The sequence below is a fragment of the Salminus brasiliensis genome, chromosome 22, assembly GCF_030463535.1.
Source record: "Salminus brasiliensis chromosome 22, fSalBra1.hap2, whole genome shotgun sequence".
Taxonomy (NCBI): Eukaryota; Metazoa; Chordata; class Actinopteri; order Characiformes; family Bryconidae; genus Salminus; species Salminus brasiliensis.
In genome coordinates this window covers 887,501-901,952 of record NC_132899.1, presented here as the reverse complement: position 1 = coordinate 901,952, position 14,452 = coordinate 887,501, and the positions used below count along the sequence as shown (strand labels likewise).

At 44.8% G+C, this 14,452-nt stretch overlaps 1 protein-coding gene across 1 annotated transcript in view; it reads right to left on the bottom strand.

The window, feature by feature from the left end:
- Positions 1-7,571: 7,571 nt before the first annotated feature.
- ghitm (growth hormone inducible transmembrane protein) overlaps positions 7,572-14,452 on the bottom strand; it is an 8,821-nt gene continuing 1,940 nt past the window's right edge. The window contains exons 2-9 of the mRNA XM_072667065.1: positions 14,030-14,190; positions 13,085-13,187; positions 12,245-12,356; positions 11,602-11,743; positions 10,734-10,842; positions 9,869-10,057; positions 9,050-9,221; positions 7,572-8,184 (exon numbers count right to left, since the gene is read on the bottom strand). Coding sequence (XP_072523166.1) covers positions 8,097-8,184; positions 9,050-9,221; positions 9,869-10,057; positions 10,734-10,842; positions 11,602-11,743; positions 12,245-12,356; positions 13,085-13,187; positions 14,030-14,161 — 1,047 coding nt within the window. The 5' untranslated portion in view covers positions 14,162-14,190 and the 3' untranslated portion in view covers positions 7,572-8,096. The remainder of the gene's footprint in view (positions 8,185-9,049; positions 9,222-9,868; positions 10,058-10,733; positions 10,843-11,601; positions 11,744-12,244; positions 12,357-13,084; positions 13,188-14,029; positions 14,191-14,452) is intronic.

The window sequence follows — 14,452 nt, the reverse complement described above, 5'->3', positions numbered from 1 at the left end:
CCACCACTACACCACCCTCAACACTACACCACCCAGCAGCACCCACCACTACACCACCCTCAACACTACACCACCCAGCAGCACCCACCACTACACCACCCTCAACACTACACCACCCAGCAGCACCCACCACTACACCACCCTGAACACTACACCACCCAGCAGCACCCACCACTACACCACCCTCAACACTACACCACCCAGCAGCACCCACCACTACACCACCCTGAACACTACACCACCCAGCAGCACCCACCACTACACCACACTGAACACTACACCACCCAGCAGCACCCACCACTACACCACCCTGAACACTACACCACCCAGCAGCACCCACCACTACACCACCCTCAACACTACACCACCCAGCAGCACCCACCACTACACCACCCTGAACACTACACCACCCAGCAGCACCCACCACTACACCACCCTCAACACTACACCACCCAGCAGCACCCACCACTACACCACCCTGAACACTACACCACCCAGCAGCACCCACCACTACACCACCCTGAACACTACACCACCCAGCAGCACCCACCACTACACCACCCTGAACACTACACCACCCAGCAGCACCCACCACTACACCACCCTCAACACTACACCACCCAGCAGCACCCACCACTACACCACCCTGAACACTACACCACCCAGCAGCACCCACCACTACACCACCCTCAACACTACACCACCCAGCAGCACCCACCACTACACCACCCTGAACACTACACCACCCAGCAGCACCCACCACTACACCACACTGAACACTACACCACCCAGCAGCACCCACCACTACACCACCCTGAACACTACACCACCCAGCAGCACCCACCACTACACCACCCTGAACACTACACCACCCAGCAGCACCCACCACTACACCACCCTCAACACTACACCACCCAGCAGCACCCACCACTACACCACCCTGAACACTACACCACCCAGCAGCACCCACCACTACACCACCCTGAACAATACACCACCCAGCAGCACCCACCACTACACCACCCTCAACACTACACCACCCAGCAGCACCCACCACTACACCACCCTGAACAATACACCACCCTACCCACTACACCACCCTGAACACTACACCACCCTGAACACTACACCACCCAGCAGCACCCACCACTACACCACCCTCAACACTACACCACCCAGCAGCACCCACCACTACACCACCCTGAACACTACACCACCCAGCAGCACCCACCACTACACCACCCTGAACACTACCTGTTGTAGAATATTATAATTGTATTAGATTAGATTATACAGCTTTGTTTCTTCACAAAAACGAAATGTTCTGATTTAAATGAACTAAAACTGCCAATAGAATCAAACAAGTAATTAAAATTAATTAATTAAAACAAGTAACTAATAATTAAGTAATAATACATTTTACACTGCACAGGACTAACTGTACTGGATTTTACACTGTACTGGACTAACTGTACTGGCTTTTACACTGTACTGGATTTTACACTGTACTGGACTAACTGTACTGGCTTTTACACTGTACTGGATTTTACACTGTACTGGACTAACTGTACTGGCTTTTACACTGTACTGGATTTTACACTATACTGGACTAACTGTACTGGCTTTTACACTGTACTGGATTTTACACTATACTGGACTAACTGTACTGGCTTTTACACTGTACTGGACTAACTGTACTGGCTTTTACACTGTACGGGACTAACTGTACTGGCTTTTACACTGTACTGGATTTTACACTGTACTGGGTTTTACACTGTACTGGACTAACTGTACTGGACTAACTGTACTGGCTTTTACACTGTACTGGATTTTACACTGTACTGGACTAACTGTACTGGCTTTTACACTGTACTGGATTTTACACTGTACTGGACTAACTGTACTGGCTTTTACACTGTACTGGATTTTACACTATACTGGACTAACTGTACTGGCTTTTACACTGTACTGGATTTTACACTATACTGGACTAACTGTACTGGCTTTTACACTGTACTGGACTAACTGTACTGGCTTTTACACTGTACTGGATTTTACACTATACTGGACTAACTGTACTGGCTTTTACACTGTACGGGACTAACTGTACTGGCTTTTACACTGTACTGGATTTTACACTGTACTGGGTTTTACACTGTACTGGACTAACTGTACTGGACTAACTGTACTGGGTTTTACACTGTACTGGAATGGATGCTGTATGCTACTTACTGTCCTCTTGCTGGTTTAGTGAACTGTTGCTCTGAGGACAGTGCTGCTGTAACCAGCTCCTCCAGGTGAACCAGGTGAAGACAGGTGCAGAGACCGGAACATGCTGCTACCACCACCATGCTTAACATGCCTGCTAAAGTTTTACTACAAGTTACTGAATCATAGGCAGTTAGCAAACCATCAACAGAAATAATAGCTGTTACTGAATCACTCATAACAGTTACTAAATCATTAACAGCAGTTAATGAATCATCAATAGACGTTACTGAATCATCAATAGCAATCACTGAATCACAGATAATATATACTGTATCATTAACAGCAGTCACTGAATCACAGATAATATATACTGAATCATTAACAGCAGTCACTGAATAACAGATAATATATACTGAATCATTAACAGCAGTCACTGAATCACAGATAATATATACTGTATCATTAACAGCAGTCACTGAATCACAGATAATATATACTGAATCATTAACAGCAGTCACTGAATCACAGATAATATATACTGTATCATTAACAGCAGTCACTGAATCACAGATAATATATACTGAATCATTAACAGCAGTCACTGAATCACAGATAATATATACTGAATCATTAACAGCAGTCACTGAATCACAGATAATATATACTGAATCATTAACAGCAGTCACTGAATCACAGATAATATATACTGTATCATTAACAGCAGTCACTGAATCACAGATAATATATACTGAATCATTAACAGCAGTCACTGAATCACAGATAATATATACTGTATCATTAACAGCAGTCACTGAATCACAGATAATATATACTGTATCATTAACAGCAGTCACTGAATCACAGATAATATATACTGAATCATCAATAGCTGTTAATAAATCATCAATAGCTGTTACTGAATCATCAATAGCAATCACTGAATCACAGCTAATATATACTGAATCATCAATAGCTGTTAATAAATCATCAATAGTTGTTATTGAATCATCAATAGCAATCACTGAATCACAGATAATATATACTGAATCATCAATAGCTCTTAATAAATCATCAATAGCTGTTACTGAATCATCAATAGCAATCATTGAAACACAGATAATATATACTGAATTATCAATAGCTGTTAATGAATCACCAATAGACGTTACTGAATCATCAATAGCAAACACTGAATCATCAATATCTGTTACTGAATCACAGATAACAGTCACTGAATCACAGATAACAGTCACTGAATCATCAGTAGCAATCACTGAATCACTGATAACAGTCACTGAATCATCAATAGCTGTTACTGAATCATCAATAGCAGGTACTGAATCATCAACAGCAGGTACTGAATCATCAACAGCAGGTACTGAATCATGGATAGCAGTCACTGAATCATCAATAGCAGGTACTGAATCATCAGTAGCTGTTACTGAATCACTGACAATAGTCACTGAATCATCAATAGCCGTTAATGAATCAATAGCACTTAATGAATCATCAACAGACGTTACTGAATCATCAATAGACGTCACTGAATTATCATTTCAATACTCTAATATCTGGATAATAATAATATTGGGAGATGGTAAGCTGGTAACCTGTAGGTGTATGGGGTGGAATCACAGTGAACTCACTGTTAAAGGGAAAAGATTCAGAACTGCAGTTTGGCTCAGTATGAATCATCTGCTGAACTTCACTTGTGAACATCAGCAGGAGAGCAGCTCTAAGGTCGGGGCTGTGTGTGTTACTTGTGAGCGGTCACGCTTTTCACAGGTGTAAAAATAACATGTGACGCAGAGTGATGATGCACACGCACGTAGACCAGAACCAGCCAATCACAGCGTTTTGGCACTTCCTGAAATACGCATCGTTACCAGGAGAGGAGAGTCTGCTGATGATCAGCACTGCACCTCACCCTCAGTCAGATCAGCAGGCTGGAGGAGGCAGGTGTAATAACTGTGTAATAATGCGGTTATTACAGGACAGCTGCTCCTGCAGCGTTAATAACACACCCTCCTCTTCACTGAGGTTCAGCACCTCACACACAGTTCCCCTCCAACCAGCCGGGAGGTTCTCACACACCCCGAAGAAGAACCTGGTCAACAACGGTACCGTTTCTCAGACCTGCTGCAGTGATCGCTGAGAAGAACCATGAAGAGGAACCGAGACCCAAAAGGAGAACCTCTCTAAAACCATGAAGAGGAACCATGGAGAGGAACCGAGACCCAAAAGGAGAACCTCTCTAAAAGCATGACGGAGAACCGAGACTACAACACCAATGGCTGATGTAGATGGAGGTACAGGTAGACTAATAGAGGGGCAGAGGAAGCGGGTACTGTCCAGTCCTGACAGCAGTCCACCAATAACACCAGTAATGTGGTCAGGAACTGTACACCTGCATAATGGAGATATACACTGTGTGTCCAAATGTTTGTGGACACCCCCTAATACAAATGTGTTCAGCTACTTTAAATTACACCCGCACACAGCTTGTCTAGTTCCTGTAGAGAAGAAGTACTGCCAATAGAATAGGACCCTCTCTGGAGCAGATCAACATCATGACCCTATTGGCTCCATGCTGCCTAATAATGCCAGGCGTGGACTAGAGGGGTATAAAGCCCCCCAGCATTGAGGAGCTGTGGAGCAGTGGAAGAACTGTGTTCTCTGGATTGATGGTGGAGGAGCTCCATCCAGTGCTTTTGGATGGGACGAGTTGGGGATGATGAGGTGGGGGGATGATCATCATCCAACATCCTGACCTCATTGAAGCTCTTGTAGCTGAATGCAATCAAATCCTCACAGCAATGCTCCTCCTCCAGAATCTAGTAGAAAGTCTTCTTCTCTGGACAGTAGAGACAGTTACTCCAACAGAAGCAGGAGAAACTCTTTAATACCCTTGATTTCAGAAGACACTGAAGGAATGAGCAGGTGTCCCAATACTTTTGTCCATATAGTGTATGTTAGATGGAGAGGAGTGGGAAGGCAGATGTTCCAATAAGAACAGGGTGCAACAGCACCCTCTATCACACAGTAGCACAGATCCCAAATACCCTGAGTGGCAGTTTCAGTGACAGCTGCCGGCTCTCCTCCCGGGTCTCTCAGCGCTGTTTGCTGATTTGTCCAAACCTGCTGATTTTCAAATGGCTTAAAAGAAATGGAGCTTAAGTGGTTTAATGGTGGAGGTGACCTGGTTTAGATGGACGGAACCAGGCGGAGGGTATTTCTCTCCTGTGTTCATTGTGTTTGGGGTTTTTAGAAGATGAAGGCACCTGTGGCAGGGCAGATGTTAGCATCTGCTGGCTCTGGCCTGCTTTTTGGGCTTAAACTCAGAGCAGCACACAGATGGCGCACAAGAGGATTGTGGGTATAATCTCTCTGTCATCTGCCACTGCGTTGGGCAGGGCCTGAGCCAGAGAGCGCAAAGGTGGGACGGAGTGTGTCCCCACATTCTCCACGGAGAGGGACACAATGCTGGCAGTTCAGATACTGGAGCCTTGGGACCTCAGACCAATCACAGACAGGGGGAGGTGTGAACTCCACAAGACCTCTGAAGGTGTCCTGCTGTGGTTTCTGAAACCAAGACTAACATTAGCAGCAGAGCCTTTAAGTCCTGTAACTTGGGAGGTGGGCGGGGCCTCCATGAGCATCAGTGAGACTTGGGTGTCCATGACCCTGTCGCCGGTTCACTGGTTCTCTTTCCTTGGAGCACTTTTAGTAGGTACTGACCACTGCATACCAGGAACACCCCTGCTGATGTTCTGGAGATGTTTTGACCCAGTCATTATCTAGAACATCACAGTTCAGTTCTTCTTGAGTGTCTTACACTTGAAGTTCTTACACTTGTCCATTTTTACTGCTTCGTCACCTTCATCACCTTCAAGAACTGACTGTTCTTCACTCACTGATTAATATGTAGATCCAGCCCTGGAACCTGTTGGTTTTAATGTTATGGCTGATGTATTTGTAGTTTATTAGTGATATAATTTATCATCAGCTTCAGTAAACAGATCCTGCACAGGAACGGCTTCTTCTCCAGTTACAGACTCACCTGCTGCTCATACAGCCAACTGCAGAACTGCAGAGCTGCAGAACCCTCAGCCCTGAGCTGGAGCCCTCTCAGTATTTCCCAACGTCCCTCAAGCATTTACTGTCCAGGGCTCAGCAGCCGGGCTGAGATTGCTTCTCGATCACATTAATGGATTATACTTTCATATTTGTTAAACTGCTTTATTTATCCAATCAGATTCTGTCTGGAAGGCTTGAAGGCAAACAGGATTTTCTCAGCTGGGAATAAAATCCAGTGTGATTCTTGATGTCAGGCGGATGAAGAAACTGCTGGGAAACGTGGACATTTTTACTGTATGCACTTAGAAATTTCCCAGCAGGCCTAGCGGCACCCAAAGTAACTGCTCATATTTTCTTTCAAAACCCAAAACCCATCAGCAAAACATGTGACTAATCAAAATCCCAGTTTGAGAGATGTAACAGAAGAACCACTTATGGTTGCCATGAAGAACCAGATTCATAGAGAGGAGTGAGTGTGAAGAACCTTCTTATGAGGAAGAAGATGAGGGTTCTTCTTCCCAAGCAATGTCTATGGTGTCCCAATCGATGGTCAGAATTTGCTAACTGATTGCTATGCTGATGATGCTGACAAGCAGGGTGTCAGAAGTAGTTGCTAGGATGTTGCAAGGTGGTTGGCATGGTGCTACAAGCTAGCAGTGCTGGCTCAGCCCTGTCGATAACAGGGTTGTGGGTTCGATTCCCGGGCTCGGCAAGCTGCCACCGTTGGGCCCTTGAGCAAGGCCCTTTACCCTCTCTGCTCCCCGGGCGCTGGAGTTGGCTGCCCACCGCTCTAGGTGTGTGTGTGTACTCACTGCCCCTATCACATGTGTGTGTGTGAGTGTGTGTTCACTACCAGATGGGTTAAATGCGGAGGACACATTTCGCTGTACAGTGTACACTGACAAATACGTGCACCTTTACCTTTAGCAGCTATAGCAGTCATCTCCATCCCTGTTCATGGAAATCGGCCTTCTCAAGGACAATGGATCCAACCCTAATCCACCCCAACGAAGTCGCTGAAACCTGCAGGACGGGAGCTCTCCAGGAGGAGGGTCGGAGACCAGTGTCCTGACGTAGCACAGATCTGATGGTTGCTACAGGGTTGCCGTGTTCTTCAAAGTGGTTGCTAGGATGGGATGTTGGTAAGCGTTGGCTCTCGTAGACACATGTATCAGGAGCAGGAGCAGGAGCAGGAGGAGGGGATACCGTAGAACAACTGCAGTGTTGTGCATTGATTTACAATCAATCAATCAATCAATCAATCAATCAATTAACGAAGCCGATTGGATATGCAGATAGTTTATTGAACAGGAGAATTTATCATTTTAAAGTTAACAGAAACCAGCACAGCTTCTCCACTGTCCTCAAACACACTGCACCTGTAGCTCCTCTCCGACCTGAACACTAAATATAGAAACAACTGGAGTTATAAGCAACATATGGTGAAGGATCCAGGTCCAGGCAGTCGGAACAGCATCCCGGAGCAGATCCTTTACCATCTGGACCTGGATTCTCCACCTCTAAGAGTGATCTATAGAAGCTTCTGTTTACCTCCTGTCTGTCACACTTTTTAAATAGGAAAGAAAACGATGCAGTGAGTTCCTTCACACGGCTTCTCATCTCTTCCACCAAAACAAACCTCCCAGATCTGCTCAGATCTTCAGCTGGAACACTTTTCAAACTGATAAACAACCACCTGTTTTAAACAGTAAAACATAAAAGCAAGAATGGGTTGGATTCAGCTCGACTTTCTCTTTTTTCAGTTCATCATTCCCAGCTCACGTCCTGCTTCCCCTTCCTCCTGAGGTCTACTTTCTCTTTCCTCCACCACCATTGGCTAGAATCATTACCAGCCTCATGAAGATGTTGAGTGTGTCCATGTAAATGCCCATACATCTGCAAGAGAAGACCCAGCAGGAAAGGTTAATGCATAAGAAGAGAGCTTTCAGAGGAAATACCAAATGAAGTCTCAGTGGTGGTGAATGAAACTGTAAGGCTACGTTCACGCAGCAGGTAGAGAAGCCCAAATCCGATTCGCTCACCAAACCTGATGTTCTTAAGGCTGTTCACACCCTCTTTTTAATGTGAGCCCTTTTAAAGAGACTCCATTCGTCTGAACAGATCATACTCTTCTCCAGCATCACAGGAGCCATCATGCAGTTCCAGCGGCTGACAGATCGCGCTCCAGCTCACCATAAAAAGGCCACGTTATTCAACCCCGCTTTTTTGGTTTGCGTTCTTTATTTCTTTAAGCTTTCAAGCTCTGCATTTTCCTTTGACGCTGCAGCAGCGCCCTCTTGTGGCTGCTTTTGTACATTTCTTTAAGAATGTCTTCAAACATATAGGAGAAACTCAGTCTGAACAAAGACATCGCTGAATATTTATGAGCTGCTACCTCACTGTCCCACCACCCCACTTCTTCTCAGAGCATTTATGAGGAATTACCGGATTTTCATTGGATTTCAACACCACATATGAAAACGGCCCAAATCTAAACTGAAACATCAGCTTCAGTTTCAGCTGGAGCCGGAGCTGAAATTTTGTGGATATGCACTGAAATCTGCGGGATGAGAGACGTAGCGGAAATCCAGAAGAAAAATTCGGAAGATAGATCTGTCTGTCTCTAAAGTTTCTCTACAGTGAAGAACTCTGAACGAGCTCGTCTCACACGGAGTTCTGCAGAGAATCCCGAAAATCAGTGGAATTCTCCTTTTTTGCCAAATCCTATAAACCCCAGTTACAGAGGTCAGAGAACACTCACGCATTGATGGGGTCGTATTTCTCCACTGCATAAACGGGGTGCGTCTCGGCACGCTTGATGACCTTCTGCGTGTCGTACAGCAGGAACATGCTGAAGAGGATGAGACCTCCGTACACAGCCACCGAGTACAGCCCGGCGCCGAACGGAGAGGTGGGCGGCAGGAACATGGAGCCTGAGCAGTAAAACATTAATAATATTAATATACTTTAATAATAATAACATATACATTATACTAGTATTATATACACTACTTATACACTACTATATTTAATAACATATCCTTAATAAAAACCTATCTGCACAAGAAAACCAAAAAGCTGAGAGTCCGACTAAATACTCAAGATGCCTCCCTCTGGTTGCTACTTCCTAAACCAGCACAACCAACAACAACTGAGCTGATTGGCTCAGTGCTGCGCTGCTGCAGGAATCGGTGGTAAGGAGCCCCAACCAAGACCTGAGTGTATAAAGACGATCATACTTTCATCCTTACAATCGATCGAATATTCTAATAATGAGACAATGGATAATAAACCTAAGATTTCACTAATATGCAATAAATATCAAATATGAAAGTTTAATTCAAACGTTGAACACAAAAAAATTCCTGCTGTTGCTTGACCTGTTGCTGCTGCTGAACGGTGGTGCTCTCTCTTAACAGGTGTTTAAGTGTATCCAGGCTATTTATTATGAAGTTATGTGAGAAAATAAAATGAGTTGGATGAAGTGGTGAAAGAATTTTGGTGAAAATGCAGTAAAACTTTACAGGACGTCTCAGTGATCGCTACACGGACCACAGCCTGGACCAGGATAAGGACATACCCAGTGAGGAAGCAAAGACCACCCCAAAGCCGATGGCCAGAGGCCCCCCCATGTTCAGGAACTTCTCACTGGGAGCACACATTGCCACGGTGGAGAGACCTCCCACAATGCCTGCCGTGTACAAGGCTGCTCGCACCATCAGCGGGCCACCCAGCAGGGTCAGGGGGGCGATGACAGCTCCCATCACACCTAAACACACACACACACACACACACACACAAATACACACATGTGCATTTAACAGGATAAACTGAGAGAAAATAAACTAGATAACTCTGATGTTCAATTTGATGTAGTTTAATGCTAAAAATTCAAATATGGATCCAAAATCGAATTTTTCACCCTCATAACTACTGATGAATTAATACCTACGATCATATTAATGTATTTATAGCAGTCACTGAATAGGTTCAGATTTATAAATGAATAAAACTGTTTCCGTTGAATCTGTTAAATTAAAACAACTGCTGATGACATCAAGCTGTTCAGCCAGATTTAGGTGGACTTTCCCTTTTCAGGCACAGACCGGCCCAGTTTCACATCTGTGTAAAATCCAAGAGGCCTCAGTTTTCCTCCACAGCTTCTCTAATGTTCCATCATTTACATTTAAACTAGATAATAATCTGAAAATGCTGAATAATGAACAGTAAAATCTATGAGGCACGGCCTTGTTTAAATTCAGCAATACCCTACTGCCACCCAGTGGATCAACATATGTACTGCAGGTCTCCAGCACTAGCCTGGACAGCGCCATGCTGTAGAAGCTGCTGCTTTTCTGCACTTTTGAGACTTTTATTAGACGCAGAAGCGAAACACCCAGAAGTGAAACACAGCATCCTGCAGGATCTGGGAGTTCTGGAAGTACCTGCATGCAGCATCCAGGCGAGGTGTTTGGGAACCGGACTGTGCTCATAGGAGATCGATCTCACCAACATTCCTGCACCAATCATAGCAGCAAACGTCGCTCCAATGGCCTGAAAAACACCATTACATATAAACACCCTGAGAGCAGAGCCTGCCATACACACTCCATTCTAGCTCATGGGTGCAGCTGCAGTAGATGGCGACCGTTACACAGCAGCCGCTGTAGGTCCTCTACAGAACAGAGTGAGGGATTTAGCGGACTGTACGTACGAGCAGGAGTAGATCAGGGTTCTGTGGGTTTTTTATTATTAGAACCGTTTTTGAACACAGAGGAGACACCTTTATGACCTGGAGACTTGCGAAATTCCCGGAGGAAGCTGGTGAGTAACGTCAGCAGCCGGGTTCTGAATGAGTATCTGAGCTGGTTAAATGATCAGAAGTACAGAGCTTTATCTCTGAAGGAGCCGTTACAGGCCTGTGAGAACCAGCTACTGTTCCACAGCACTGTAGAACCCACACTGTTCCTCTGAACTGTTCAGGCTCCTGGAGCAGGACCACTGTTTAAAAGAGGTGAAATACGTGTTGGTGGAAAGTAAAATCGGCTCTTATCTGGTCACATAGGACGTGTTTTAATGGCCAGTGTAAACAGGCCCTGTCTGAGGGGAACCGTACTGACCGGGGAACGGCCTTAGCAAATTCCACTGCTGGAACCATGTGTGTGAAAGAATTCTCATCTGACCACCAGCATCCATCTCTGCTCAACAACAGAAGCCAGATCTCCTCCTAGCGGCCCAACAGCGAGCTGCAGTGTGTCGGGATCAGTGCCGAGGCTGCAGCTCTAATAAACAACAGAACTGTGAGTTTATTACCAGCCAGGACCCTCTCATCATAAGACCCATCAGAGCTGGGGTCCGACTGACCGCCACAGCCGACAGAGCGGTCAGACCCACACTGCCTGCAAAATACATGTAGGTGGAGTGGATCCGGTCCTTCACGTACTGCGGCCAGATACTGCAGGGGGGAGAGAGAGGGAGGGGGGGGGAAGAGAGACAGGTTAACTGTATATACTGTAACTGGGTCTGTAATGAAATATAAAGTGAGCAGCACGATACTGTTAACTGAGAGCTGATCAATAAACATACTTCAAATATGAGGATTTTCATTAGATCTTTCAGAAAGGTCTGATTTCAGTCTAATGCAGAAAATCAGAACACTGCAGAATCTGTCGATCCTAAATGTTTTTATATGGTTTAAATAATTTTTTGTAACATTTATTTTGTGATTTTATTTATATGTGACTCTTATTTATATTAAATAATCCCAGACGTACTGATCCCTGTTCATCACAGTAATTATTATAGAGAATTTAAATTTAAATAAAAGAAACAAACAGGTGAAGCAGGAGCATTTTATATTATTAGAAATATTATATTTATTTATACAGATTTATTACGAGAATATACTGGATACAGAAGCGAAACTCAATTAACCACCTTTCACACACACACTTACACAAGCTTCTCCAGAGCGCCAATCTCATTAGACATGCCCAGCCCATAATAACACAGTGCTCCCATTCCAACTGCTGCCCCTCCAGCCAGGATAATTCTGCCCATGTTATGAACTGAGAGAGAGAGAGAGAGAAAGAGAAAGATTAATCAATCAATCAATCAATCAATTAAATAAATAAATAAATATATATAAGACATCAAAACTAGAACAATGTCCACCCTGTTTTATTTCTCAGTAAAATTAATGATAATAAAATTAATGACCAATAACCTAAAACAAACACATAAATATATAAATATAGTGTATATACACACACACACACACACACACACACACACACAGGTTATACACACCAACCCCCATCACTCTACTTCCCGTCTCTCAGCAGTGAGAGGGTTCTACTGCAGAAGCTCCAGATCTCCTCAGAACAGATAAAGCAGCTGATCATGAATCCAGTAAAAAGGAGAAACAAGAGCTTCTCATTCTGAAGAAAGAAAGTAGTGAGATCTTGTCGGTGAGCTAGTCTGAAGAACAGAGCTCGGTTCCTCCAGGGTTCTCCTGGACGCCCCCCAGTCCAGCCAGCACAGTGTGGAGGATGTGTTCACCTCCATCAGCAGCAGCAGCAGCAGCAGCTCACCTGATTTACCATCATTAAGCCCTGACTTACCACCAAACCAGGTGTTGATCTGAGGAGAAGATCTAAATAATACTAGACTCCATGAGGAGAACTTTGGAGATGTTCTAATGATGAACACAGTGATGGAGAACCACTATCAATAGACGGTTTCTCTGGGAGGATGTAGGAGTGCGTGTATGTGTGTGTAAGATGTGTATGCTCACTTTTCACAGCTGTTTCAGTCGCTGGCTCAAATGCTGCCTCCTGGAGCTGATCTCTGGCTGTCTTACTCCTCCGCAGTCCAAATCTGGCTCTGGTAGAATATCCCTGACAGAAGCAGAGGAACTCATTACCAGAATACTGAAAGTGAACAGCTTCATTCACTGTACATGTATCCAGGGCTGGGCGATGTGGTAAAAATACTAGATCATGATATTTAAAGGCAATATTTATCACAATACATGTAATCACAGATTAAATCCATCAGTATCAGATTCTTATAAACCACCATCAGATCCTCTCTGTACTGAACACAGTGATTTATACTCTATAACATCTGCTGCTCTTCATCTAATGAACCCAGTCTAATCACACTGTTAGTAATGACTCCTGCAGCTGATCAGTGTTTATTAACACTAACAGTCTCCTCCATATGATTAGAAAAGCTTACTGTATCACCATACGATAAAATACCCTCATATTTCCCAGCTCTAATGTGTCCATATTCATAGTTCCACTCATTCATTAGAATAAATGGGAGTGATCCTGTCTGTATGAACGGTGGCGTGAGAGGCACCTTCTAAAACATTACAAATGTTTATCTTTTAAAGAAAAAAAAACAAAACAGTGAGTCCTCCCACAGCACCGGTCTAAAGCTCAAGGTCACTTTATAAACAACTGACAGTAGAAAATCCTGCGATGCACAACACCAGAACAACACCAGAACAACACCAGAACAACCCAGAACAACACCAGAACAACCCCAGAACAACCCAGAACAATCCAGAACAACCCAGAACAGCCCAGAACAACCCAGAACAACCCAGAACAGCCCAGAACAGCCCAGAACAGCCCAGAACAGCCCAGAACAACCCAGAACAACCCAGAACAGCCCAGTCATTCTTTCATTTATAAACACTCCGGGTCTCCAGCCGTGACTCTGAACTCACCTGCTGGGGTTTCAGCAGCGGAGGACAGGGTTTGAGGGCGGAGCTCCGCAGGGCGGGGTTGCCCTGGGTCAAGGCAGAGCGCAGCCCGACCACAGGGAGAGTCCGCAGGCATGCCAGCCTCGCCACCAACATCTTCAGATCAATCTAGTGAACAGCGACCTCTGTAGAGAGAGAGAGAGACAGAGAGAGAGAGAGAGAGAGAGACAGAGAGAGAGAGAGAGAGACAGAGAGAGAGACAGAGAGAGAGAGACAGAGAGAGAGAGAGAGAGAGAGACAGAGAGAAAGAGACAGAGAGAGAGACAGAGACAGAGAGAGAGACAGAGACAGAGAGAGAGACAGAGAGAGAGAGAGAGACAGAGAGAGAGACAGAGAGAGAGACAGAGAGAGAGACAGAGCGAGAGGAACACAGGCGATTGGGTTATC